Raw genomic sequence first — 27,726 nt, forward strand, 5'->3', positions numbered from 1 at the left:
AAAAAATCGATTAGACCGGGGTTCGAGTCCGTCACCACCAAATACGGAGGATGCAGAAAGGTCAGGGAATGACCACCGCATATCCCGGAGCAATATGGCCTTAGTTGCTAATGCTCCTAAAAAAAAAAAAAAACAAACCAAACCAAACCAAAACTGTTCCTTTCTCATTTTCAAATATCACCTCAAATTCAAATAAGAACAATTTTCATCCTATGTCATGCATTGATAGGTTTCACTACACACCTTTGAGTCTCTCGAAAGATATGGATGTATATACTATATTTTCACTAATAATTTTATGTTGTATAATTTAATCATGAATACTTTTGTAATCTATTAATATAATTTGTTTCTGTCAACCAGTTTAAGAGTCAACAGTCCATCAACAGGTTTAAATGCCAATGTGTAAGCAGAATGTTTACAGCATTTAACTTTCCAGTGTAATTCAGTCAAAAGAAATAAAACTTATTTTAAAATGTAGTATGTAAAACTAAATGCTTTTATGTATTTTTTTTTTTTTTTACAGCCAAAGTTCCCCTTTCATGAAATTGAAGCAGATTATCCTCCAGTTTCTCAGCCACATCTGGACTACATAGCTCCAGAATATGTGCTGACTATGACCTGTGATACAGCCAGTGATATGTTTTCAATAGGAGCTCTTATATATACTATTTATAATAAAAATAAGCCGTTACTCAATAACTGTGCTGGTGTGACATCATTAAAACAAAATTTCCAAAAGGTAGGGATACCATACTTTTTATTATTGATGATGTACAAATTTTTAGCCTGATTGTCTAAAATAAGATAGAATAATAACTTACTTAAAATGACTCAGAATGGATTGAAATAGTAGTAGTAGTAATAGTAGTGGCATGTGATGCAAGAAAGCAAATGTATGAGCTTATGCAGCATCAGCCAAAAAAAAAAAAAAAAAATCAGTAATTCACAATTACTCCCAGGTCTTTTTCATTTTCTACCACCTTAAGTGTAGTACCACACAGTTGGTACGTTTCTCTGGGGTTACTTCTACCCATATGCAGTACTTTGGGGTTACTTCTACCCATATGCAGTACCAAATGCCTGTCCAGTTCCTCCTTAAATTTATTCAACCTATCAACTTCCACAACGACAGATGGAAGTTTGTTCCAGCAATTAACCACCCGCTGGCTAAAGGCAAATTTCCGCACATCTCATCTACATCTGTCTTTTCTTAATTTGAATTTATGCCCCCTTAGGTTTGTAATCTGAACAAGTGGAAGGAACCCATCAGAATTCAGCGTGCTCAACCCATTCAAGGCCTTATATACATCAATCAGATCACCGCGCAGGTGCCTAGTCTCCAGCCACTGCAATTTGCAGAACTTAAGCCTCTCTTGGTAAGAGGATCCCTTCATTCCCCTCACCAATCTTGTTGCCCTTCTCTGTACATGCTCAAGTAAATCTACATCCTTCCTAAAATGAGGCCTCCAGACCTGTACGCAGTACCCAAGGCGTGGCCTGACCATTGCCTTATACAGAGGGATAATCACCTTCTTTTCCCTGCTAGCAAAATTCCTATATATCATTGACAAAACCCCATGACCTGCCCTGGCAGCCTGTCTGCATTGCTCAGAAAACTTCATATCTGCCTGCACAATTACTCCCAGGTCTTTTCATTTTCTACCACCTTAAGTGTAGTACCACACAGTTGGTACGTTTCTCTGGGGTTACTTCTACCCATATGCAGTACTTTGCATTTGTCAAGGTTAAACTTCAGTTGCCACTTCTTAGCCCATCTGCCCAAATTATCCAGATCCTGTTGCAGTAGCACACTGCCATTACTGTCATTAACAACCCTGCCAACCTTTGTATCATCTGTAAACTTCGACATTAAGCCTGATATACCTTTATATCAGGCTTAATATAAATTTTATCTTAAGATTTGAAATTTTTTGTGAGGATTTTGATTTCAAAATTTTACTAAATGCTCTTACTGGAATTTGTTTTGTGATAACTGTTCTCAATATTATTGAGAATGAATCTTAAGAGAATAATCTCCCTGCATAGTTATGTGTATGAATTATATGTATGCAGTTCAATATTGTTGTTTGGGAAGATATAATGAAAGTACTCTCAAGGGTGTGACCCTATATAGTCTATACTAGAATATATAAAGTTGGTAAGTTGAAAAAAGCACCAACTAAAGGGTTAGTGCTTTTGAACATGAGAATGGGTCAGTAGCTTGACCTATACTGACCTGTACTGGTGCTGATTGTCATACTGACTTTGAGTTCAAATAGCCCAGACATGCAAAAGGAGAGATCTGTTAGACACATCTTCCACTGTCTTGAATAGCACTTTACAAGCAACTTCTAAACTGATGAATCTGGGAAATGCAAGAGCATCCTCCATACTCTGTGAGTTCTTGTCACTTAAGCGTGTTCCCAAAATCGGGATAGTAATCCTGGGTATAACCTCCATGCACAAGTACATGGTGGGTGACCACCCAGGTGTGAACCGACGTAAGCAGGGGTCGAGGTGTGGTGCCCACACCATATGGAGGAACGTCGCCCCTCTATGTTACCAGGCAGTACTAGGTGGTAGATGACTCTCATCAACCGGTGAAATACCACCACTTTGCTTATTGGAGGCTTGAAGTGGTGGAACCCATGTTTAGTCTCTAGAGCTAAGTTCCGGTCAACCCTTCCCTATCTCTTCCATCATGCAGTATGATTGATGACTTTTGAGGTTATGATGAACGTTGTGGCGAGATCCAATATTCCTTACATTTTGAGGGTACAGCTCTAAAACAGTGTTTGCAGGCTGGCCGCTACTTATTGGTAGACCGAACTTATTGGTAACTCTCTAGGAGGCTTCCGGATCAGCTAGTGTATAATCTTGCTACCTCTACTCTGCCAGATAGTGACTGGAGGGAGTCCGAGTAGTGTGTATGCGGGGAGCATTGTCGAGGCCACGTTATGTCAAGGATCTGGGTATATTCTTACCACATGTACGCCATATCCAAAAATTTCATTACTTCATACAGCATGTCCCACCCACTTTTTCTTACTATTGAATACACCATGAATTGTCAAACTAATAGAGCAAGCTTATCTGCGAAAAGATCTAAATCTCCCAAGGACTTCCTAATCCATTTCACAAATATACGTGGTCTCAATTCTAATCTCAACGATGTCCATTTCCACTTGCAGTCTGCCAAACCCCATGTACTTTTTCTGACAGAATCTCAGTTATCGGTTGATTCAACTACTGCTCATCTCAGATGCCCAAATTATTAGTTGTATGATTCCTTTCGCCTCAAAGGTGTTACTTGTGCATATGTCCGTTCTGATATTCCCTGTCAGAGACTTGGCAATTTGGAATCTCCTCTCTTCGATCTTCTCTGGCTTAAAATCTCTCTACCTCATTGTGTCAAATTCGTCTGTTGTCTCTACCGTTCTCCCAACTCCACTAATCACTTGGAGCTCTTTGACTTCCTCTCTTTGCAACTTGACTTTCTCAGTCCAACTTTCCTAACAGTGAGGTAATTTTCCTTGGTGATTTTAATGTTCACAACTCCAACTGGCTTCCGTTTTCTAGTCACACCGACCCAGCAGGTCGAGATGCTGAGGCTTTTGCAATTAGTAATGACCTAGCACAGATTGTTCATTTACCTACAAGAATACCAGACAATCCTAATCATACAGTCAATACGCTTGATCTTTTTCTCACAAACAACCCTTCTAAGTACACGGTCGAAGTGAGAGGTCCTTTAGGCACTTCAGATCACAACTCTCTTCTCCAATTGTCTGTCTCTTCTCCAATGGAACCTTTATCTCATGGCTATTCCCAACCTCGTGTTGTTTGGCATTACAAGAATGCAAAATGGGATGACCTGCGAGACTTCTTTTCTTCTTTTCCTTGGTCGGATTACTGCTTCAAAACTTCTGATGTCAATGTTTGCTCAGATCGTGTGAGTGAAATTATTCTTGCAGGAATGGAATCCTTTATCCCACACTCCACTTTAAAATCTCGTCCTTTATCTAAACCTTGGTTTTCCAATAAATGTGCTAAGGCTGTTCAAGAGAAGAATGTTGCATATCGTAATTGGCTTGTTTCTAATTCTTCAGTTTCATTTTCTGCCTACACCAGAGCTCGCAACAATTGTAAAGCAGTTATTAATCAGTCCAAACTAGAGTTTGAACAGGCTAAGAGTAGAAAACTTGCTTCTTGCCCTAATGGTAGCCGAGCATTCTGGTCTCTTGCCTAAGCTATTGGCTGCAACTTTTGCCCTTCTCTGCTCCCACCTCTGTCCAAACCAGATGGTTCTGTTGTCACTTCAGCCAAGGATAAAGCTGACCTGCTAGCATCCCATTTTTCTTCCAGCTCATGTATTAATGATCTTGGTAAAACACCTCCCACCATTCCCAACACGCTCTATTCAATGCCTCCTGTGGTCTTCCGTCAAAAGGATATCAGAAGGATTTTGATGAATCTTGATGCTAAGAAAGCTCCAGATCCTGATGGTATTTCTCCACTTGTTCTCAAAACCTGTGCTCCTGAACTTACTCCTATTCTTTGCCACCTTTTTTCACTTTCTTATTCCAAAGGTGTTTTTCCTTCTGCTTGGAAATTTGCTCATATCCAGCCAGTTCCTAAAAAGGGTGACAAATCCCTCCCATCCAATTATCGTCCCATTGCAATTACTTCTACTCTTTCTAAAGTAATGGAGAAATCAATTAACTGCCAACTCTTAAACTACCTAGAAACCTTCCGTCTGATCAACGATCGCCAGTATGGATTCCGTCATTGTCGATCCTCTGGTGATATTCTGGCTTATGATACCCATTTATGGACTAATTCAATGGAAAGGTTCGGTGAAACACAAGTAGTTGCTCTTGACATCTCAAAGGCTTTTGATCGTGTTTGGCATAAAGGTCTTCTAAACAAGCTTCCATCTTATGGTTTGCCAACTGCTTTTAGTAATTGGTTATCCAGTTTTCTCTCTGATCGCTCACTGAGGGTGATGGTAGATAGCTCTGTGTCTTCTAACTTCTCCACTAATGCCGGTGTCCCCCAAGGTTCAGTTCTTTCCCCCACTCTTTTCCTCTTGTATATTAATGACCTTCTTCCATTGACTGGAAATCCTATCCATAGTTTTGCCGATGATAGCACATTGCATTCCACTTTCCATTTTGAGAAACCTTGTCCTGCTCAATTAGTTTCAACTTCTCGAAAATCTGCTACCAATTCCTTAAATGCCGATCTTCAGGTAATTCTCCAGTGGGGCAAAGACAACTTAGTTGATTTCAACCCTTCTAAAACTCAGTCTTGTCTTATATCTCGCAAAAAGGATTCTTCTACTCCTATACTTATCTTTAGTGACACTCCGATTTCTAGGCAAAATGATATATCTCTTTTGGGGATTACCCTGACTTCTAATCTCTCTTGGCACAAGCACATTACAAATATTGCTTCCTCTGCATCTAAAAAAAACTTGGTTTCTCTTTTGCTCTCGGCGTTACTTTTCTTCCAAACAGCTGCTCACTCTGTATAAATTGCAAATCCACCCTGCCATAGAATATTGTTCCCACATCTGGGGTGGTGCCCCCAAAACCTCTCTCAGGCTTGTTGATTCCATTCAGAAGAGGGCAGTTAGGTTAATTAATGATTCATCTCTAACAGAGTCTCTCCACTCGCTTTCTCATAGATGTACTGTTTCTGCTGCATGCCTCTTCTACAGATACTTCCATGGGCACTGTTCTTCTGAATTGGCTTCTGTAATTCCCACTCTCTCTTTCAAAACAGTCCGAACACGTGCCGCCACCAGCCAACATCCATTTACTGTCCAACTTCAAACCCACAGAACCAACTTTTCATCTTCCTCATTTATTCATTCAACTGCTGTTTTCTGGAACAACCTTCCTTCATACGTATTTCCTGAAAATTACAATCTACAGAAGTTCAAGTCCAATGTCAACAAATATCTTCTTTCGTCTTCTCAACGTCCAACCCAAGCACGGTACTAAGTACTATAGGTTCTAATACCTCTCGTGTTTGGGGTTCACATAAAAAAAAAAAAAATGAATTAATCTTTCTGTAGTTGGCATTTTATGTGCCAAATTGATTGTTTGCAGATATTGATAAAAAAACTACAGTAAAAGTCTGAAAATCCGGATGCCAGAAATCCGGACCATCTGAGAATCCGGACTTTTCGAAAACTCAAACTTTTTAAATTTAGTGGACTTTTGTGTGTGCGTGAGTGCCACAGATGCATAGCAACAACAAGCGCAATCACAGTTTGCCATTTTGAAATGAGCAATCAAACTGTGGCAACACTATAATTTTTGTCCTACTCTTTCCATTTACCATATATAGCATATATGTATTTACAAGCCCATAAATAATGGCTCCTAAAACAGATAAACTTCATGGTGTGAAGAGAAAGAACATGTTGAAACTGAGTGACAAACTTGAAATAATTAAGAAACTAGAAATTGTAGACTTTCTGACATATGTTTCCATTAAAACTATGTTTTAATGGAAACATATGTCAGAAAGTCTACAATTTACGATATAAAAAAGGCAAAGAATAAAATTCTAGAATTCACAGCCTCGTCTCAGCCTTACAATAAAATTGCTGAGAGGAAAAGTTTACATTGGCCAAAATTAGAGAATCTCGATAAAATGTTGTACAAATGGTTTTTGCTAAAACGATCGGAAGGTATGGCAATTTCTGGGCCGATGCTTATTGCCAAAGCAAGGTCTTTTAAGGAGCAAATGAACATTGTATCAGAGTGCACATTTAGTGATGGATGGCTTAGGAATTTCAAGACTCATCATGGTATTAGACAGTTAGATATTGCTGGAGAAAGACAGTCGGCCAATACACAAGCAGTAACAGAATATAGCACAACATTCGAAAAAATTGTATCTGACTATGACCTTACAGCCAATCAAATTTATAATGCTGATGAAACAGTGGTTTACTGGAAGTGCTTGCCCACAAAAACTTTGGCTGGAAAGAGTAACCATTCTTATGTGTACTAATCTTCAAGTCAGCATAAAATTAAGCTTTTGGTGATTGGTAAATTTCAGTGCCCACGGGCCTTTAAAGGAATTGTGCACTTACTTGTGACCTATAAAGCCCAAAAGAATGCTTGAATGGACAAAGATATATTTCGTGATTGGTTTGTTCATGATTTTGTTCCATCATTCATCAGAACTTGAGAAAATTGGGGAAGCCTGCTACTTCTCGACAACTGTAGGGCCCACCCGCATGAATCAAAATTAGTGTCTGAATCCGGAAATATTTTTGCATGTTACTTTCCACCAAACATAACACCATTAATTCAACCCATGGATCAAGGAGTCATTAGGAACTTTAAATGTCACTATAAAAATTATTTTATAACGAAAATGATGCATAAGAATGTCGACCCTTCAGAATTTCAACGCAGTTTTATAATCAAAAATGCAACATTTTCATTCATGACTGCATGGAATGCAGTCAAGCCTGTAACTCTTTTAAGAGCGTGGTGAAAGTCATGGCCAAATGTGATGTTTGCAGATCTACAATCTGATGGAAACTAAGATTTTGAAGGATTTCACATAAAGCTGAAGGCATCTGAAGTGAAAGAACTGATGGAAACTATTAAATTATGTACGGAAGACAATCCTCTACTCAAACTTAATGCTGATGACATAGAAGAGTGGATACACATTGAAGATGATGTTCAAGTTGCAGCAACTTTCACTGATCAAGAAATTATTTAAAGCATTATAACTCCTAAGATAAAAGAGAATTATTCAGAAGATTCTGGTGAAGAAAACGACAAAGTTGAAGAAGAAAAGATATCTTGGGCTACTGCAGAAAAGTCCATTGAAACAGTTATTAAATTTTTGGAACAGAACCATAGCTTCAGTCTTCAGGACATCATACATGCGCACATGGTGCATAATAATTTAATTACAAAGTCGTAAACAAGATGATATACAAAAGTATTTAAAGAAAGCAATAGAAGCATCAAGCGGTGCAGCAGATAGAATAGAAGCTGCAAGTGTTCCATCCACAAGCAGTGCAACAGATGCAACAGAAATCGTGGAAAAGAACAAATAAACATTTATTTGTTTTTCGAACTTTGTATTTTATATGAAAATGTTTCGTTAATAAACTAAAACAAATAATTAATTTATATAAAATATCTATCTTCTGCTTTCATTTATATACTGCTGTATTTTTCTTTTACATTGTTCATTTTTAAACACGATTTCAAGCATTATGTGCTCTTTTTTTTTTTTGGTGAAAATTTTTATGTTTACATCTTTGTCAGGTGTTGACTTTATTTTTCTTTAAAACTGCTCATTTCGATAAATGAAGCATGCTTTATTTGCTAATGAATAAACTGTCAAAATTTACCTGGTCATCTCTTCTTTATTCCATCTTAAATTTGAATTTTAAAAGTACTACCTGGAAATCAAGAAAATCCTAAAATCTGGATTGACCCAGTCCCTGAGCAGTCCGGATTTTCGGACTTTTACTTTACCATGCAGATGCAATTTCTGGTTATCACAGGTATGGAAAAGGTTATACAGATGGGCCATGATTATAATAAAGGAATGTACTCAATAACTGTAACAATAAATTATATGTTTTATGGGAAGAAAAATCATAAATAAATAGAGAAAATAATTGCTTTTTATGGAAACAAATAAGTTTGTTGACAGACAGAAATTATAAATGCATTTCATACATTTTAATAACCAGGTAGTTATTTCAGAATGCATAAAGAGTTAAGCTGTTTCTTGTGAGTTCTTGTATGTTATGGAAATTGATGAGGTTATTGCAGTAATGGTTTTTCCTTTTTTATAAACAGCTTCATCAATTGCCTACATCTACTCTTGAGTGTCTCCCTTCAGAGGCTCGTGATCATGTGAAAATGCTTCTTAACCCAACACCAGAAGTTAGACCTGATGCATTTCAAGTTTCGAAGGTAAATGCATTTATAATTAATTTTTAATTAGTTTGTCATGATGAAAATAACTCCATGCTCAAACAAACAAGTAATTAAAATTTTAGAGTTTTATAGAATATTTTTCATATTTATGGTTAGATATGTTTACTGCTGCTTACTGGATACTTGAATCCCTGGCATAAATTTTGCTTCTTTTGGTGAGAGGAAGCAAATTTATTCTTGTGGGGGGGGGGGAGAGCTACCTTCTTAACACCACAATCATCTCTTTAAAATTCTGAAAAATCATGTTTTCCTATGCTTGGAAAAATTACTAATTCACAAATGCTATACACATTTGTATATTTTAATGTGACTGTTGTGTATTATAGTGGTCATATTTTAATGTGACTATTGAGTGTATATGAGGATGTAGTATTGTTACTGCTTGCAAATTCTATCATATAATAGAAAAATAGTCTACTATATAGTATAAAGTAAAAATCTGACAAACTGACTACACTTTCACAAATACATACGTACATTTTGCTAATGCTCGTGTTGTCTTTAAACAGCTTCAGTTTTTTGAAGATGTAGGAGTGAAGACCCTCCAGTACTTAGATTCACTCTATCAGTGGGACAACTTGCAGAAGTCGCATTTCTACAAAGGTCTGCCACAAATTTTAGCTCAAATGCCAAAAGTAAGTTTAATGAACTGTCACTTAATTTGCTTTGGTTTATTTTAAAAGCTCATAGTTCTAAAACTATGATATGCAGCTGTTTGTTTCAAATATATTTTTTAAATTTTAAAACTTGGTCACTAATTAATTAATAACAGTAGAGTTAACTTCATTTTCCTCAGCATACTTGTATACATCAAATGCTAATATGGGCACTTCACTTAGTTGAATTGGAAGAAAACCAAATGTCAAATGGTGTCAGTTAGTGTCAAATGGTATTTATCAGTTTGCAAATATGTACCAAGTATTCATTTTATTTGAACTTTTTTTAAGATTTCAGAGGTAAACATTTCAGTATATCTCAGATATGACTTTTTGTTAAATAACTTAATCCTTCATCTAGCAGACTTCTGACCCCTTGCCAAGAAGAAAGAAAGGGCACAATATGCATATAAAATGTTGTGTTAGGAATGTGCTAGGAAAAGCAAGAGGAGATTTTTCAAGGCTAGTCACCATGGATGAAACTTGGATCCATCACTATTATACCAAAACTAAACAAATGTCAAAGCAATGGAAGCATGTAGAATCACTACCCCCAAAAAGGTAAAGGTGCAACCAAGTGCTAGCAAAGTGATACTGTCAGTTTTTTGGGATCAGCATGGTAATGCTAACAGATTACCTTCAAAAGAGGGCTGTACTGTGATGGTGAAGTATTATTCTAACCTCCTCATAAAGCTACTTGCTGTTATAAAAGAAAAAAAGATGTTAAAAGGTGTGCACATTCTCCATGATAATGTCCTTGAGCATTCCTTGCATGCAACAGTGAGGTGTGCCCAAAATATTGCATCCTGCTTATTCTATCAACCTCACTCTCTCAGATTTCTTCCTCTTTCCTAGCCTGAAATCCTTTCTTCATGGGAAACACTTTGCTGCTGACAATGAGGCAATTTCTGCTGCCGAGTTGTGGTTTGGACAGAGGACGTCTACAAAACTGACCTGCAAAAGTGTATAGGCAGGTGGCAAAAATGTGTCATTTTGTCTGGTGATTTATGTTAAAAAAGTGTAATACATGGTAATTCAATCTTCTATCACAACTACTTCTGGGTGAATACAAATCTTTTTTGAACCTCCCTCATATCTTACCACTAGGTCTAACTGTGAAATTATTCTTTGGTTGATAAGCAAAAATCAGTCATCTCTGCCACCACTTCTCACTTCATGGAAATGGCAAAAGACAAGAAACTTTTTCTTACCTTGACTCCATTTTCTCAACTGTTCAACACAAGTGCAGCAAACTTTGTATAGAGTTCATATTTTTTCATTATTAAGGTTCATCTCAAAACATGCACATCTTTTTAACCAAATTCTGTAATGTTTTTTTTTTTTTTCACTTTTCTGAATATAGTTGTACACGACAACAATGACTTCCCATCATGAAAATGTATATAAAACACAAAATAGGCCAAATGATTTGGGGTTTACAAAATCCTCTGCTAATTCTAGATCAAGCCTCCAAACAAAATTTATTCCTCCAATGACAATTTCCTTGGCATGGGCACAGTGAGAAATTCAATCCATGCTTTTCTCAGGAAGAGTCACATGTGTATTGCAGCAGTATTTCCAGATTGACTGCCTTAGGAACTCCAGTATATGAAATAAGTTGGTGGTGAATATTCATGGATTTCTCCAAATCTATCGTAAACATTAATACTTCTGTTCCAGATGCACATTCGGTTCACTTAAAGAACATGGAAATCTTAAACTACTTAATACGTTAAATGTAAGGGGCATAATTGGCTAGTTTGTGTAGGCGTTAACGTTCTTTGTATGAGGGTGGTTCAATAAAGAATCGCCCTCTCCTACTTCCACATATCGCAGGATCATGATATTATGTGTGTAGCATCATACATATCTCTGTACTAAAGGTGTAAAATTTCAGCCATGTATCTTAATTTGTTTTTCTCTTACAGAGCTGAACGTGTGACGAAGTAGCATCATGGACAAAGTTGAAGCCAGAGCTGTAATTTGGTATCTGTTCTTGAAGGGGAAATCTCCTAAAGAAATCCACTAGGAGATGACTGCTGCCCCATCCTATGGCATTGTGAACCACTAGCATAGACAGTTTAGGTGTGGTCAGACATCAGTAGAATCTGAGCCCATTCTAGGTCGTCCCCATTCAGCCATTGATGACAGCATGATCAGAAAAGTGGAGTCATTAATCATGGAAGATCGCCTGATATCTGTGTGTGAATTGTCCCAAGAAGTGAAGATTAGTGTGGGTTCTGTTGAAACAGTCCTTCATGACCAACTCCATTTACGGAAATTGAGTGCAAGATGGATTCCCCAATTATTGACTGGTTTCCAGAAGGCTGATCGACAACAGAAATCACAAGAGTTGTTATCCCTGTGCCAAAAAAATGAAGACTTTTTTTTTTTCTCTCATCTAATCACTCAGGATGAAAGTTGGATACAGCATTTCGACCCTGAAAGTAAAAAACAGTCCATGGAATGGTGACATCATGGTTCCACATCCCCCAAGAAGACAAGGGTTCAAGCGTCAGCAGGAAAGGTCTTGCCGACAGTCTTTTAGGATGAGAAAGGCATAATAATGACTGATTACCTGCCGAAAGGTAGAACAATTACAGGTGCCTATTATGCCAACTTACTCACAAAATTATGGGAGAAAATCAAAACAATTAGGCATGGCATGCTGTCCAAAGGTGTGAGAATGCTTCAAGACGATGCCCCAGTTCACACTTCTGAAATTGCAAAAACACAAGTGGCCACTTGTGGATATGAAATACTGCTCCATCCAGCCTACTCACCCGATCTTGCAACATCGGACTTCTTGTTTCCTTGCCTCAAATTATTTCTTTGGGGGACTCCACTTCCCTGACTATGAGACATTCATTTCTGCAACAGAGTCATGGTTCAAAGACCAACCTCACCACTTCTACAAAAACGGTATCCATAGCCTCATCCATCGATGGGAAAAACGTGTAAATCTGCATGGTGGCTATGTAGAGAAGGACTAAAACCTGTGCCAAGAATCAACAGGATAGCACCTCTGCAGGCTAGGTCAGGGTAATTCTTTATTTGAACCACCCTTGCATGTTGTTGGATCAGCAATGCAGTTACATTAAAATGTCATGTTTCTTATGAGAATGGAACACCAGAGCACAAAGTTTGCATTGGACAAGGATGTAGTGGCCATGCAAATACAGCTTTATTCTGCTTTCAAAAAAGTATTGAGTATAGAACTCTGGACACAATGAAAGTTCTTTACCTCCAATTTATATAAATCAAACTATAATTGCTCTAAACATCTTTACAATCAATCTGAAAGAAAACATTTTAATTATGCCACATAAAAAGGTTTACTTGAGATGAATGATTTGAAGGAACAGTGAATGCAGCTGAAAAAGAAGCATGAATTGGCTTTAAAAATATTATTCATAACTTATTTATTATTCAAAAATGGCAATGTATGTTGAGCTTGAAGGTTCATTTCTTGCACTCCTACAGACTTTTTTTTTCTGGAAAATCTGACTTCATCAGCAAGGAACAGTGTGAATGATTCTGTCAAGGTATAAAAATGGAAAGGAAGATATTTTTGTAATATATAAAATAAAATACACAAAATGTTTAATTTTCAAAATAACAACTGTTCTCCTTTTTCCCAATTTGTGGAAATTTTCCTTATTACAGAAAAATGGATGTGAATTTTGAAATTAGTATAGAAAACTTAGTATTAGTATAGAAAGGAAATAACATTAGAATAAGAAGCTCATTCTACAAGCTTAAAGTAATACTCAAAGACCTGTAAAGTTAAAATATTTTAATACTTGAATGCAAGGTCAGTGTTATTTTAAGATAGCAAAGCTATATGGCCTATGAAATCAATTGTTTAAAACAGCAAAATAGCCATTTTCAGATGTTATTTGTTTAAAAATAACATCTATCAAAATCCACAATTAAAAACAACTTTGTGATTAGGAAGTTTGTTCTGTCTTCAGCATTAAGACCATATTTATAGTATTTCAATCCTGCTAGTTGCATATACACATTAATTTTTTTGATAGGTATATAGTTTTTGTGATATGAAATCGATCAAAGTTTTAATTTTGGAATTGCCATTTTAACTCAATTCACGATGCTACGGTATGCAGTAGAAAGGTATCATTGTGAAAAATTACTGATGCAAAAATAGAAATATTGTCATTAAAGTAACAGATATTCTATAAAGAGTTTGGTTTATGTAATGCTCCTACAACTGTTTGCCATTTAGTTGGACAATATGAAGAAATGGGTTGCCTTTTCAGCCAGTTGATGAAAGTGCCTGATGTGAAGCCAAACATTATTGAAGTAACCTAAGAAAAGTTCACTGCATATCTTAGATGATGAATATAAGATATGCTATAGGTCATATTCAAAGAACAAAAGATTATGTATATGGTGTTTATTTAAAGTAATGTACTACTGTTTATAATATTTGAATGAATAACATGAAAAATAAAAATATTCACATGTCTTTATAATTTTAATAACATTCTTTAGAGAGTAGCGCTTCAGAGAGTTTTACCCTGTCTGGTGAAAGAATATGCAAATCCAGAAATGGTTCCATTTGTGCTGCCAAATGTTTTGCTTATTGCTGAGGAAACCACTAAAGAAGAATTTAACTGTTACATTTTGCACAATATGATTCCTCTGTTCAGCCTTCAGGAACCTATTCAGGTAAGGTTTTTTTTTTTTAAATAAACTTCCTTGAGATGAATGATGTAATGCATGCAATGCATTAAGCAGTACTTTAGGAATGAAGAATATAAACTTATATTATTATAGGATGTTAATATTGACGATAAAAAATATTATTTAAAAATTTTATAAGTTAAAGTATCATAAAGTAACTTCACAGTTACTTGCAGTGAAATGTTACTTATCATAACTTCACAGCAGGAATCCATTAAAGGATATTACAAAAGCAGCATTGGAAAGAGTACTGCTAGAATGATTATGATAAGTAACTGCTTGTGCCCTTCTTACTACATACAAATGGTAATGCAGTCAAGAAGCACATGAAGTGGAGCTTTCTCACAGTAACAGCATCATGTTTTGTACCAAAACATGATGCTGTTACTCTGGAATAGTAAACATTAGGCAGATATGTAATGTGTTGGAATATTAAACATTGGGCATATATGTAAGAATGCCGTATGTGTGTAATTCAGTGAGAGGGAACAAGAAAAAAAAAAGATTTACGTGGCTTTGAATGTGATATAGTAGTTTGTGTCAAGCATGCCAGTATGGATATCTCAGAAACTGCAACCCTACTAGAGTTTTCACGTACTAGAGTCTTGGGTGTGTCAAGGTTGGCCACCCAGTAACCAGATAACATCCAGCTAATGATAGTCCTGTGGTTTGTTGATGAAAAGGGTCAATGAAGGCTGACAAGGCTTGTGTAGAACAAAAGAAAAGCTAGAGTCAGTCAAATAACAACCCACTTGAACAGTGGTAACTGTAGAGGCATTCAGAATGCATAACTGATAGTACCTTTTCATAAATGGGGTATTGCAACCAGCACCACACTTCTGTCAGCAAAAAACAAGAAGGCGCAGTTACAGTGGGCTCGTGAACACCAACACTGGATAGTGGAGAATTAGAAAATTATTGCCATGTCTGGTGAATCAGGGTTATTGCTGTTTCACACCAATGGGAGGACCAAAACGTGGTAACAGCAGCATGAGTCCATGGGCCCATCCTGTCAGGTGTCAATACTGCAAGGCTGATGGTGGCAGTGTTAATGGTGTGGGGAGTGTTTTCATGATGCATGTTAGGCCCGTGACACTGGTGGAGCAACGTTTTAATGTCACAGGTTTTCTGGAAATTGTTTCTGAGCAGGTGCACCCTTTTCTGGCTGCAGTTATATCCATCCGTGAACCGATCCTTCCAACAGGATAATGTGCTATGTAATGAAGCCAGAATACCGAACTGGTTCCAGAAACTTGAGTGAATTCAGTCTACTGTGATTGTTTTCCCACTCACAGACCTAAATTAAATTGAACATTTTCTTTTGTTGAGGCCATGCCATGATCAATTCAAGTGATTCTGAGGGCTGAGGGGGAGTTTCTACTAACTATTAGGTTAATGTACCGATAAAGTGGCCATTAAGTGTATATCTATTACAATAAACTGTTAAAGAGAAACCTACTGAATATGTATATTGTGCATAATTAACTGTATTCCAGATGTTTCTTGGTAGCTTAACTTCTCTTCTGCCATTCTAAAACACTGATAATGTGTTAGCAAAACTGGGTAATGTGCCAACATGCACCTTCTTTTAAAAATCATTAAGGTATACATAGTACAAACATTGATACTCCCAGTTTTTAATTATCCAGGAAACATTACACAGTGATTTTTTTTTTTTTTTTTTTTTTCCCTGCAACCAGCTAATGACGTGCTTTTACAAATCTTGGCAGTCTGCCATGAAAACATAGAGAGTATTTCACTTTTTTCTGTTTTTATATTTTATTCTTTATTTAAAATTTTTTTTTTCCTGCCACATTGGACATGATTAAATTTTCTAAATTATATTCTTCTTGCTTTTGTGTCATTTCTGTTCCTGCTGCTTTGTCTTCCCATGCTTTTAGCTTGTAGTTTTACTATTGAGATTTGTGATATTTCACTCTCCCTCCAATCTTCAGCTAGTATCCTCAGTATCTTCTAAATTTATCCCTTCAGTTTTCTAAAATATTTTTTGCTTTTTCCCTTTGTTTTATTATTTTATGGTTTCTATACTTCTGTTTTGTAACATTTCAACTGTTATAGTTATTGGCTATACCATTCATTCCTTTCATATTTTTACACTGAGTAAACAGAAATTGTGGGATACCTAGCTAGTAACGGATAGGCCCACCTTTTGCCTGCGTAAGGGCAGTCACATAGCAAGGCATTGAGTCCACTAGTTCATGAAAGCGTTCCACAGGTATTTCCATCCATGCTTGGCTGCACCACTGTCCATAATTCCATCGCATTCCTGGGTGGAGGATCCAAAGCTCGAACAGACCTTTCTACACCATCCCAAAGATTCTTCCAGTGAACAGGGAGGCCATTCCATTATGGTAGAATCTGTGGATTCCCCTCCGAACCATGTTCTAGTCACCACGGCTCTGTGGGGAGGCACATTGTTCTGCCAGAAGAGTCCATTGCCCTGTGGGTGCACAATGACCATGAAGGGATGCAGATGGTCTGCAAGGATGGACACTTAACCCGGACCATTCAGAGATGCATCTAGACATACCAGAGGTCTCAACGTGTGCCAGTTTAACCCACCACAGGCCATTACCGACTGTCCACCTGCTGAACAGTTCCTTGTTGAAGTGACGGGTGCATAGCTTCATCCAGATATTCTCTCTCCCATCCACTCAAAATAACTGGAAATGGGACTCATCAGACCAGGAGACCCATCTCCAATCATCCAAAGTCTAGTCATATTCTTTTGTCCAGTCGAGGTGTTAGCAATGGGACTCTGGTGGGTGAACGGCTCCCATAGCCTATTGGGAAAAATGCGTCACCATCACCTGATGGTCTTGGTGGTGATGTTTCTGGCACCTCCCTCGTTGAAGTCGGTGGTGATTTGTGCCACTGTCACTCTCCAGTTGGCTGAAACAATGCAAGACAGACGTTGGCGGCCACATTCATCCACCACCTTTCTCCACCCACAGGACTGAACAGGGATAGTGCAATTTCTGTACCACCTCTGTGATAGAGTGACCCATGCGTCGAGCACCCACCATCATCCCTCTTTCAAAGTCAGTTAACTCATGATGTTTATCCATACTGACTAGTTACCGTAGCATCTACTGACGAGATTTATCCATACTGACTAGTTACTGTAGCATCTACTGACGAGTTACCGTACCATCTACATGAATGCGGTGATGCTGTGTACCTATATACCTGCCAAGCAGTGGGTTCATCTACTAGCAAGAGGGGTGTGCATATCCAGGAATCAGATATCCCATGAATTCTGTCCTTTCAGTGTATATTCTAGCAATATTGGTCTCTGCTGCCTTTGCATGTCTCCATATCTGCTAATTATTTAATATTTTTCCCTATGATTACCTTCACATATTATTCATTCATCTATTCATTTTTTTTGTAAGTTATGTATATATATTTATATGTATTTATATGTATTTATTCCTTTATCTTTTTGTTCCCTTTCTCTTTGTAGATTATGTTAATATTTATGCAGAAAATGGAATTGCTTTTAACAAAATGTCCCCCAGAATCTATTAGGAATCATGTGTTACCCATGATATATCATGCATTAGAAGCTGATGCTCAACAAATTCAAGTAAGTAAAAGTTTTTTTGAGATTTTCTTGTATGTGAATTGATTAATTAGGTTTTTGAAGTGTTCTAAATGTCAAGTACTGTGTATATGATTTAGCATTAGCATTAGTAGAGGTATACGATGCAAGAAAGCAAGCTTATGCTGCATCAGTCAAAAAAAAACTCCTCTCGTTTCGTCCCTCCATTCATTCCAAAAGCCTGCCCAGCTCAGCTTTAAATTTATTTAGGCTATCAACTTCCACAATAAAAGATGGAAGTCTGTTCCACCAATCAACTACCTGCTGGCTAAAGGCAAATTTCTGCACATCTATTCTACAACTGTCTTTCCTCAATTTGAATCTATGCTCCCTCAGGTTCTTAATCTGAGCAAGAGGAAGAATGCCATCACCTTTCAGCTCGCTCAACCCATTCAAGGCTTTATACACCTCACTCAGATCACTTCGCAGGTGTCTACTCTTCAGGTGCTGCAATTTTCAGAACTTAAGCCTTTCTTCGTAAGCGCACCCCTTTGTTCCCCCTCACCAATCTTGTTGCCCTTCTTTGTACTTGTTCTATATGTATTCATATCATTTAAAGTATTTGTAATTTTTTTATATGCATGACTCATTATTATTTATTAATCAACTAAACAGAGCCATATAAGTTCCAGTACAGTGTGATTTGCAAGTATACTTCATTGCTTTGTTGTTTAAATGCTATTGTATATTTATTTATTAGCATTTTTTAAAGATATCTTATACTTAAATTTCCAGTAAGAAACAAATGGACCTCCAAATTAAAAGATAGGAAATGCAGAATTGACTGCTGTTTCTTAATATGATTGGGGGGGGGGGTTGTGTGGGGCAGGAATTAGTATTTTATTTTTCTGTGCATAAGCAAGAGCAGTATTAAGATCAAAAAATTTAATGATGATAAGATAATGAAAGTGAAATTCCAAATATGCTCTGTTTTATTTCTTGCATGGAAGGGTATATTGCTATTTGGCAAATATGTTGCAATACTGAAGGGTTAATTTTTTGTTTTTTGATAATTTATATATGTTAAGTTCTAATCTGTATCTGAACTAATAAGCATTTCTCAATGCCATTTCATGCTGTGTTATTAAAATTGCAAAAGAAATACTCATCATGCCATTCCATACAAATTATATTTTTGTGACTTCAAAACTAAGTTTCAGCAAATAAAGAATTTCCACTCAGAATAAAAGTCCATCCTTTACTTTTTTTAAGTGTTAATATTTCTGAGTTTCTATCTACAAAAAAAAAGCATATGCAACGCACATGCACATATGCATTTTTCAAAGATAACTTATACATACAAGGGAGGTATCAAAAAGTTCATACCCTGATCTAGATAAAACATCAGTAGGAAGATGACGTTTTTAATATAAGTTGTCTACGTATTCAATAACTAACATGTGAAATTTCATTCCCGTAGATGATCGTACACCGGAGGTGGAGTCCGGAATCTGAGGAAGGATGCTATGGTTGACAAAGTGGAGTATCAAGTAGTGATCAAGTTCCTGCATTTGCAGAACAAGAAAGCTCAGGAAATTGATGAAGAAATGAAAGCTGTGTATGGGCAGAATTGTCTATCCTATGACACTGTAAAAAAGTGGAAACGGGAGTTCCAGTGCAGTTGTACAAGTGTCTTTGTTGAGTCAAGAGAAGGCAGGCCATCAACATCCACAGACAGTGAGACAGTTGCAAAAGTTGAGCAGCTGGTGCCGAGTGACAGATGTATGACAATTCCTTTCATTGCAAATGCAGTGGGAATTAGTTATGGGTCTGTCCGCAGCATTTTACATGACCATCTACACATGTCTGTCTCCACATGATGGGTTCCAAGATTGCCGATGCTTTGCAGAAGCAATGTTCTTTGCCAACTGTTGGATTTGTGTAATGCGGATGTTGAGAACTTTTTTGATCGGCTGGTGACAAATGATGAATGCTGGGTGTACCAGTATGATCTGGAGACTAAAAACATGTCAAAGCAGTGGTTTTGATTCGTCTCAGGAAGTCATCAATGAAGTGGAATTGTTGTTTCAGGCAAAAAGTGCACACTTCTGTAATCAAGGCATTAAACAACTGATCCATAGATGGGAGAAACTGTTACTATAGATGTAGAGATTAAAGTTCCTGTGAAGTTTCGCCTTTCTAGGACTATTATTTCTAGGTAAAGGTACGAACTTTTTGATACCCCATCGTACATAAAAATTTGTTACACAGGCCATTTAAAAATTTTATTCTTTGGTCAGTATTCTGTGTGAACAGCAAGCATTTATTCAGAAGCCAGAATATTATATAAAATGTGACTTTCCTAATTGCTCATTTTATTTCCTATTTATACAGAATTCAGATGATATATGTGCTTAGTTTAGATTTGAAATCCCATAGTTATTAATTAAATGTGTTTCGTGAATAAAATTACTGTGAAATTAGAACAGTTCCTTCACCCTTCAAAATGTTATGCATTTTGTAAAGACAAGATTATGTTTTTTTTTTTTTTATTAGTATGGTAAATACGGACTATCTACAGCTCTTTCATGGAATCATTTCTGTTGTTCAGATTAGAAATAGAGGGAGCATTTTTTCACAATGCTGTAGGACAGTTCCCAGAAAGTTGAGGTTGAATTTATTTTGCAGTTGTCATGGTGATAATATCAAATCAACTTACATAATATCAAATCAACATCATGATTGATTCATAGGTACAGATGGTCCTGACTACCTCATTCAACTAATCTTAATCCTTACAATTATTTTTTCTGTGGGGGATTTATAGAGAATTGTCTTCCAAACTAACCTGAATACAGTGGAGCCTGGGAGCAGAAATCCAAGCTACCCTTTAGAGTACTGATGAATGGACGTTGACTGTAGTTATTGGAGAGATTTGCAGTTTGTCTAAGGAGGATAGTGGACCCTGGAGGTTCCATATTAAAAATATTTACAGTTTTGCATTTTATAAAGTCATAATTCAACATTTTGCCATGAAAAGTTATTTTTCTAAAGAATGATTTGGCCTTAATCACCTTCTTTCTCTATTCTTTTAGACATGCTGCTACAATAGATTTCATTAATGTATAAAGAAAAATCAGGTATCATACATTCTGTTCTTTTATGTAACATAGGATTGCTTTGCATTTTAATACTGAAAATCTAATACAGTGAAACTTCTCCTGACGGACACCTCTTTTTAATGGACATCTCTCTACAACGGACATTTTCAAATTCCCCAACTCACCTCTATTGGTTTTAACGTGTTTTCAGCTTTTGTCTAGCGGACATTCTCTGTAACGGACGCGGACAGGCAATCTGCACTGTTTCGTTTAGATTAGCACTTAATTTGATCTCCCCATAACGGACTGCGGGAGAGCTCACGGCCCTTTTTCTAGGATAATCAACATTAATTGAAATTATAATTTAAAAATATTAATTCGTATTATAATTTATGTAAACAAAGGCGCATTTAAATAATAAATAATTTTTCTGTTTATACTCCAGGACGACCTTTTCTTCCACGTATTGCCTCAATCTTGTGTTTATTTTCTATTTCAGATTCTCTGAATTTTATCAAGGTTTACGTCGCGGTTCTAAACCCTTTTTCAAGAATTTTAAGGCACGTGTAAAACTTCTGATGAATTCGGTGTGTGCAGGGGGGGGGAATTTGGTCGGCCTTTCGTCTTTTCAGTTTTCAGTTTTGTGTGAAGTGCACCATGTCTTCTCATAAACATTTAACTTTAAAAGATAAAGTCGAACTCATTAATGCGTATGATTGGCAAAAAAATAGTGTTCGCAATCTCGCTGCAAAATTCAAAATCAGGAAGATGCAGGTAAGTGACATCCTAAAGAAAAAAAATTAACTGCTCAAACAATTTTGGCAACACGGAAATGATCAGGTTCAAAAATCATTCCCGAAAACTGTTGGACTTCAAATTGACAATGTTACGCATGAGTAGTTTTGTCGGCGCACATGCTAAAAAAATTCCCATTAATGGGCCTATTATTAGGGAAAAGGCTTTGGAGGTTGCGAAATCTATGGGAGTAAATGAGTTCAAAGCTTCTGTGGGATGGCTAGATAAGTTCAAAACTCGGCATAAAATTTCTTGGAAAACCGTAAATGGTGAAGGTGGATCTGTTGATACTGGAGTTTGTAACAGAGTGGACCATCAAATTGGAAGATTTATGTCGTGATTTTGAAGCTAAGGATATTTACAACTGTGACGAAACAGGGTTGTTTTTTTAAAGCTCTTCCTGAAAAAACAATGAATCTAAAAAACGAAAAGTGCCAGGGCGGAAAAATTTCTAAGGAATGCTTGACTGTACTATTGTGTACAAATATGCTGGGAGACTTTGAACAACCTCTTGTTATAGGAAAACCACAAAATCCTCGTTGTTTCAAGGGCATAAAGTTGAATCTTTTGAATGTTGACTGGAAGTCTAATAAAAAAGCGTGGATGACACGAGATATCATGAGCGAATGGATAAGTCACTTTAACCAAAACATGATTCGTCAAAACAGAAAAATTATTCTTTTCATGGATAATGCTGCATCTCACCCGCACATTGAATTGTCCAACATTCAAATCGTTTTTCTGCCACCAAACACATCTGCAGAGTGTCAGCCCTTGGATCAAGGGATAATAAAAAATTTTAAACTTTACTACAGAAAACGTGTTTTAAGACATCTCATTGCAAACATGAACGATGTAACATGTGCGAGTGACCTTGCAAAGAAACTCAGCATCCTAGATGCGATTCAATGGATTTCCTCTTCAGTAAATGCAATTAGAAAACAAACTGTCGTGAACTTTTTGTAAAGTCTGGCTTCTCAAACGCAAAAATTGAAGTTGTGAACAGCAATGTGGAGCACCAAGAAGAACAAGAACTTCAACATCTATTGATAATGTACGATACTTCAGCTACAAGTGACCCTGGCTACAAAGATATAGACTCGAACCTCACTACAGAAGATGGTGCTCTAGATATCAACGACATTATCATCGATATTTTTCAAGAAGTTCCTCATGAGGATGAAGAAATGGAAGGAGGTCATTCTGTCGAAGAACATTAACGACGAACCACCGATGAAAATAGAAAAAGCGCTCATACAAATCAATCGTTTAAAAATGTTTTTCGCCGCTGAAGAAGATACTGAAGGACTTTCGATGGTTTCTTCACTCCAAACAAATGTTGAAAACAAATTTATCAGCTGGAAGAAGGTGCAGAAGAAAATAAGTGATTACTGTATATATTTTTCTTAAGATAAAGTCATAATACGCATAGCACAATTGTATGTATATTATTTACAAAAATATTGTGCAAAATCTGTATATAATTTAATTTAATTTTACGTTTAACGATTTTTCGTTAAACGTTTAACGATTTTTCTTTCTTTCTTTTTTTTTTCTCCCTCAGACTTCTTGTTAGCGGACACTTCTCTCTAACGGACAGATTTTCGTTCCCCATGGCTGTCCGTTAAAGGGAAGTTTCACTGTAGTTATAAAAAGACTTCTAAATATTCTGACAAACTGTGTTTTAAAGACTTAAAAATGCTTTAAGTAGTTCTCATTTATTTTAAATGAGATGGAATCTGTTTACTTAGCATTCACATAATTTGATTTAGCATAACTTATTTATAAATTAGTATAACTTTTGTTTATTTGAATTATTTTTCATTACAGGAGTTGTGCCTAAGCATTATTCCAAACTTTGCAGCCTTAATAGAATATTCAGCTATGAAAAATGCTCTTTTACCTCGAGTTAAGAAGTTATGTCTGAATACAAATTACCTCTCAGTAAGTAGCATTGCAATTCTCAACAATTAAAAAAAAAAAAACCTTTACAAGTACATAACCTTTTTGAATTGGAAATTCAGGGTTTCAGTTAATTCTCCTCCCCAATCTGTGAATGATATCTGTACAAATTCATATTGATGAAATGCATTATTTTATTCTAGTTTTACTGACCTACAGTACTCAATCCCAAATGGATTAGTTCTATACATATGTGTATACATGCTCCTGTATATTAACTATACCTAAGCTAAGTGTACTAATTGTAATTTCATTATGAAATTATATAGTATTGGTATTGCAGAATTAAAACAATCAAAAGAATTCTAATTTAATTTCTTATTTAATTCAACTCATTTAATTTAATCTAAAGAAAGTTAAGAAATTAAGAATTCTTAAATTACTTTCTTCTGTATTTAATTACACACTTTTTCTACTCTCATGACATGACTGTAAACTGAATCTTTCCTGCATGAATTTTGTACTATAATGGAGAATTATTGGTCACTTTTGTTCAAGTGAATGGTTTACATTTTTGAAAATACATGGAATCTTTGAAAAGTACTGATACTTTCTTGGTGGTTCCTGGGTGATTTCTGACACTAAAAGTACAATTTCAAAGTATGGTATCATATATCAAAAATATTTTAAGTGTTTTGTTATCCTTACCCTCCAAATGTTTTCCTTACCCCCCAAGAATTTGCCTAGTTCTTCCTTGAATTTATTCAAACTATCCACTTTCTGCAACAACAGATGGAAGCCTATTCCAACAATCAACCACTCATCGGCTGAAGCAAACTTCTGCACGTCTATCCTAATAACCATCCTTCCTCAACTTAAATTTATGGTCCCTTGTGTGTAGTCTCAGCAAGAGAAAGAATGCCATTCACATTCAGCTTACTCAATCCATTCAAGGTCTAAAACACCTCAGTGAGGTCACCTCACAGGTGCCTAGTCTCCAGACACTGCAATTTGCAAAGCTGATGCCTTTCTAGATAATTTTTCATTCCTTCAACCATCTGGTTACCCTTCTCTGCACCTGTTCTAGCAGATCTACATCCTTCCTAAAGTGAGGCCTCCAGACTTGTATACAATAATCTAGATGCAGCCAAAGGGATAATCACCTCCTTGTCCCTACTAGCAAAGCTTTTGTATATCATTGACAAAACCCCATGAGCTGTCCTGGGAGCACATCCGCACTGCTCAGAGGATTTCATATCTGACTGCACAGTTACCCCCGGACAGTCATATAACAATTTAACTTGAATTAGTAGTTCCCTTTAGACTAAGGCAAGCAATCTTTATATCAACTAAATTTGCCTGTTTCATTAAACATTGTTCCATTTCCAAAAAAATTATTTCTTTAAAAAGAAAGAGAGCAACATGTTTAGCTTTGTTGTTATGAATGCATCAGTCTTTTAAAAAAAAATCATTTGTTTGTTGCAAAGCATGTTTAACAGTTATGTTTAGATAGTTAACAGTTATGCTAATTAAATTGTACTATTGGATTCAATTACCATCCATAGGAAATCAAATTATCCAAGAATGTTTGTACCCAAAATTTAGTTTTGTTGTCATATTAAATCATAATGAACATTCCAACTAAGCAAATATATTTAGACTTAGATTTAATCCTCTTGCCTCTCCTTGTTGATAATAATCCAAATTAAAGTCATTAATTTGACTAATATTTTTTTTCTTTTTATTTTTTCATTTGATAACTTTTATCAATTTTCTGCCTGTTAGATCCAATTTTCTCTCTCTCTCTCTCTCTCTCTCTCTCTCTCTCTCTCTCTCTCTCCTGCCTCCACGTGGCGGGGCCGGTAACCTGGGAGAAGGAAGCTCCTCTCCCGGGGCGAAAAGGAGCAACAATGGATTGTGACGAATACCCACCACTAGAGCCAACAGGCTCTCAACCTATTGACACCCGTAGAAGGGAACATGATCCTAGTCTCTCGAAAAGAATGAGAACAGATTCTAACAAACCAGAATCACCAGCTTTTCTGATAATGCATTCATTATCGAATCAACCAGTAAGCAATTTGTCTCCCTTTGTCATTCAAAGATGTCTCGAGAATTCAGCGGGAACACCAAAAATGGTAAAACGACTCCAGTCAGGAGATCTATTAATTGAAACCACTCAAGCAAGACACTCTGAACTGTTATTGAAACTTTCAACTATAAGCGGAATCCCAATTAAAGTCACCCCGCATAATACACTGAACTCCTCCAAAGGAGTTATAAGTGAGTGAGATTTACTAAACGTCACCGAAGAGGAAATAGTTACAGAATTACAAGAACAAAAAGTAACACAAGCAAGGCGAATCATGATCAGGAAGGACGATAAACTAGTTCCAACACGAAATATCATATTGACCTTCAGTACACCAAATTTACCAAACTCAGTGAAAGCAGGCTACCTCCACTGCCAAGTCCGGGCATACATTCCAAATCCCTTAAGGTGTTTCAAATGCCAAAAATTTGGTCATTCTCAAACAACATGCAGAGGAGAAATTACATGTCCTAATTGTGGTTCGAAAAATCATTCTCAAACAGACTGTGCTGCAAAAACTCCAGAGTGCCCAAATTGTAAGAATGATCACCCAGCTTATTCAAAATCATGTGATCTGTGGAAAATGGAAAAAAAGATACAGAAGTTTAAGATTGAAAACAAAGTATCATATCAAGAAGCAAGAAGACAAGTCAAGGTAACTATGCCAAACCGCAGTTATGCAACTGCCACCCAAAACTGTCAAGCTGTTGCTACACAAACAGAAGTGTCAATCCCACCTAACACATCCATTGCAGAATGGGCGCGATCTGTACTTTTGATAAATCAGCCCGCTAACAAACCTGTTTCAATGGACGAAATAAACAATACTCCAATCTCAGTTCCATCTAAAATTACGTCAATCGATAAATTACAAAGGAAGCCACCAAGGCAACGTACCACTGAATTACAACAACCAAATTCAAGCAGCATGGACAGCGAAGCTGTAAATGCACAAGAAGAAACAGTCCTTGATCTTCATGCAGAAGATGACATGGAGACTGGATGTTCATCTACTGGTACCGATGATATAGAAGGGAGTACAGAATATGGACGCCCTTATTTTCCAAGAAAGGAAAAGATAAAGCATGATCGCCAAAAGCAAACTGCTCCCTCCTACAAGAAACAGACAGAATCATCTTCTCTCTCTAAAACCAAATAATGATGCACATTGTACAATGGAATTGCAGAGGTTTACGCAGTACTACTGATGATATATACGATTTGATTTCGCAATATAAACCGGTAGCCATTTGCTTGCAAGAGACTTACTTAAATCCACAGGTAACATATACTATAAAACATTTTACAGCCTATAGAAAAGATAGAATTAGTTCAACCCATGCACATGGTGGAGTTGCAATTCTAGTGAATTGTAAATTTCCAGCAAGAAACATCCCTCTTCAGACTCACTTAGAAGCCGTTGCAGTTCGTGTAGCAATGGGAAAAACAATAACTCTCGTCTCATTGTATCTTCCACCTAACAATATTTACACGTTGAAAGAATTAGAAGATCTTATAAAACAAATACCGTCTCCTTTTTGTCTTCTTGGTGATCTAAATGCACATCATCCGCTATGGGGATCTGCTCACATGGATAATAGAGGGCACTTGCTTGAAAAGCTCATAGACCAACTGAACCTTACTTTGCTGAACACTGGTCATAACACCTACACTCATCTCTCCACGGGATGTATGTCGGCAATTGACTTATCTATATGTTCCCCCGAGTTACTTCCTATTATAGATTGGACGGTTTTAGATGATCTGCACAACAGTGATCATTTCCCAATAATATGCAGAATTCAAACAATACAGACACCTTGCCCTGACCATCGGGTGTTATGGAAATTTTCTAAAGCAGATTGGGAAAAGTTTTCTGTCTCCATCTCCTTTGATAGCCAACTGATAC

General features: G+C 36.6%; 1 protein-coding gene across 1 annotated transcript in view; it reads left to right on the top strand.

Moving 5' to 3' along the window:
• The window catches only part of LOC150079880 (SCY1-like protein 2), a 114,212-nt gene that overhangs the window by 36,993 nt on the left and 49,493 nt on the right, over nt 1-27,726 (top strand). The window contains exons 7-12 of the mRNA XM_090383269.1: nt 527-742; nt 8,859-8,975; nt 9,509-9,634; nt 14,171-14,347; nt 17,850-17,972; nt 23,654-23,767. Of these exons, the coding sequence (XP_090239395.1) occupies nt 527-742; nt 8,859-8,975; nt 9,509-9,634; nt 14,171-14,347; nt 17,850-17,972; nt 23,654-23,767 (873 nt within the window). The remainder of the gene's footprint in view (nt 1-526; nt 743-8,858; nt 8,976-9,508; nt 9,635-14,170; nt 14,348-17,849; nt 17,973-23,653; nt 23,768-27,726) is intronic.

This window comes from Mastigoproctus giganteus, chromosome 10 (assembly GCF_048544385.1).
Source record: "Mastigoproctus giganteus isolate SK-2022 chromosome 10, ASM4854438v1, whole genome shotgun sequence".
Lineage (NCBI taxonomy): Eukaryota > Metazoa > Arthropoda > Arachnida > Uropygi > Thelyphonidae > Mastigoproctus > Mastigoproctus giganteus.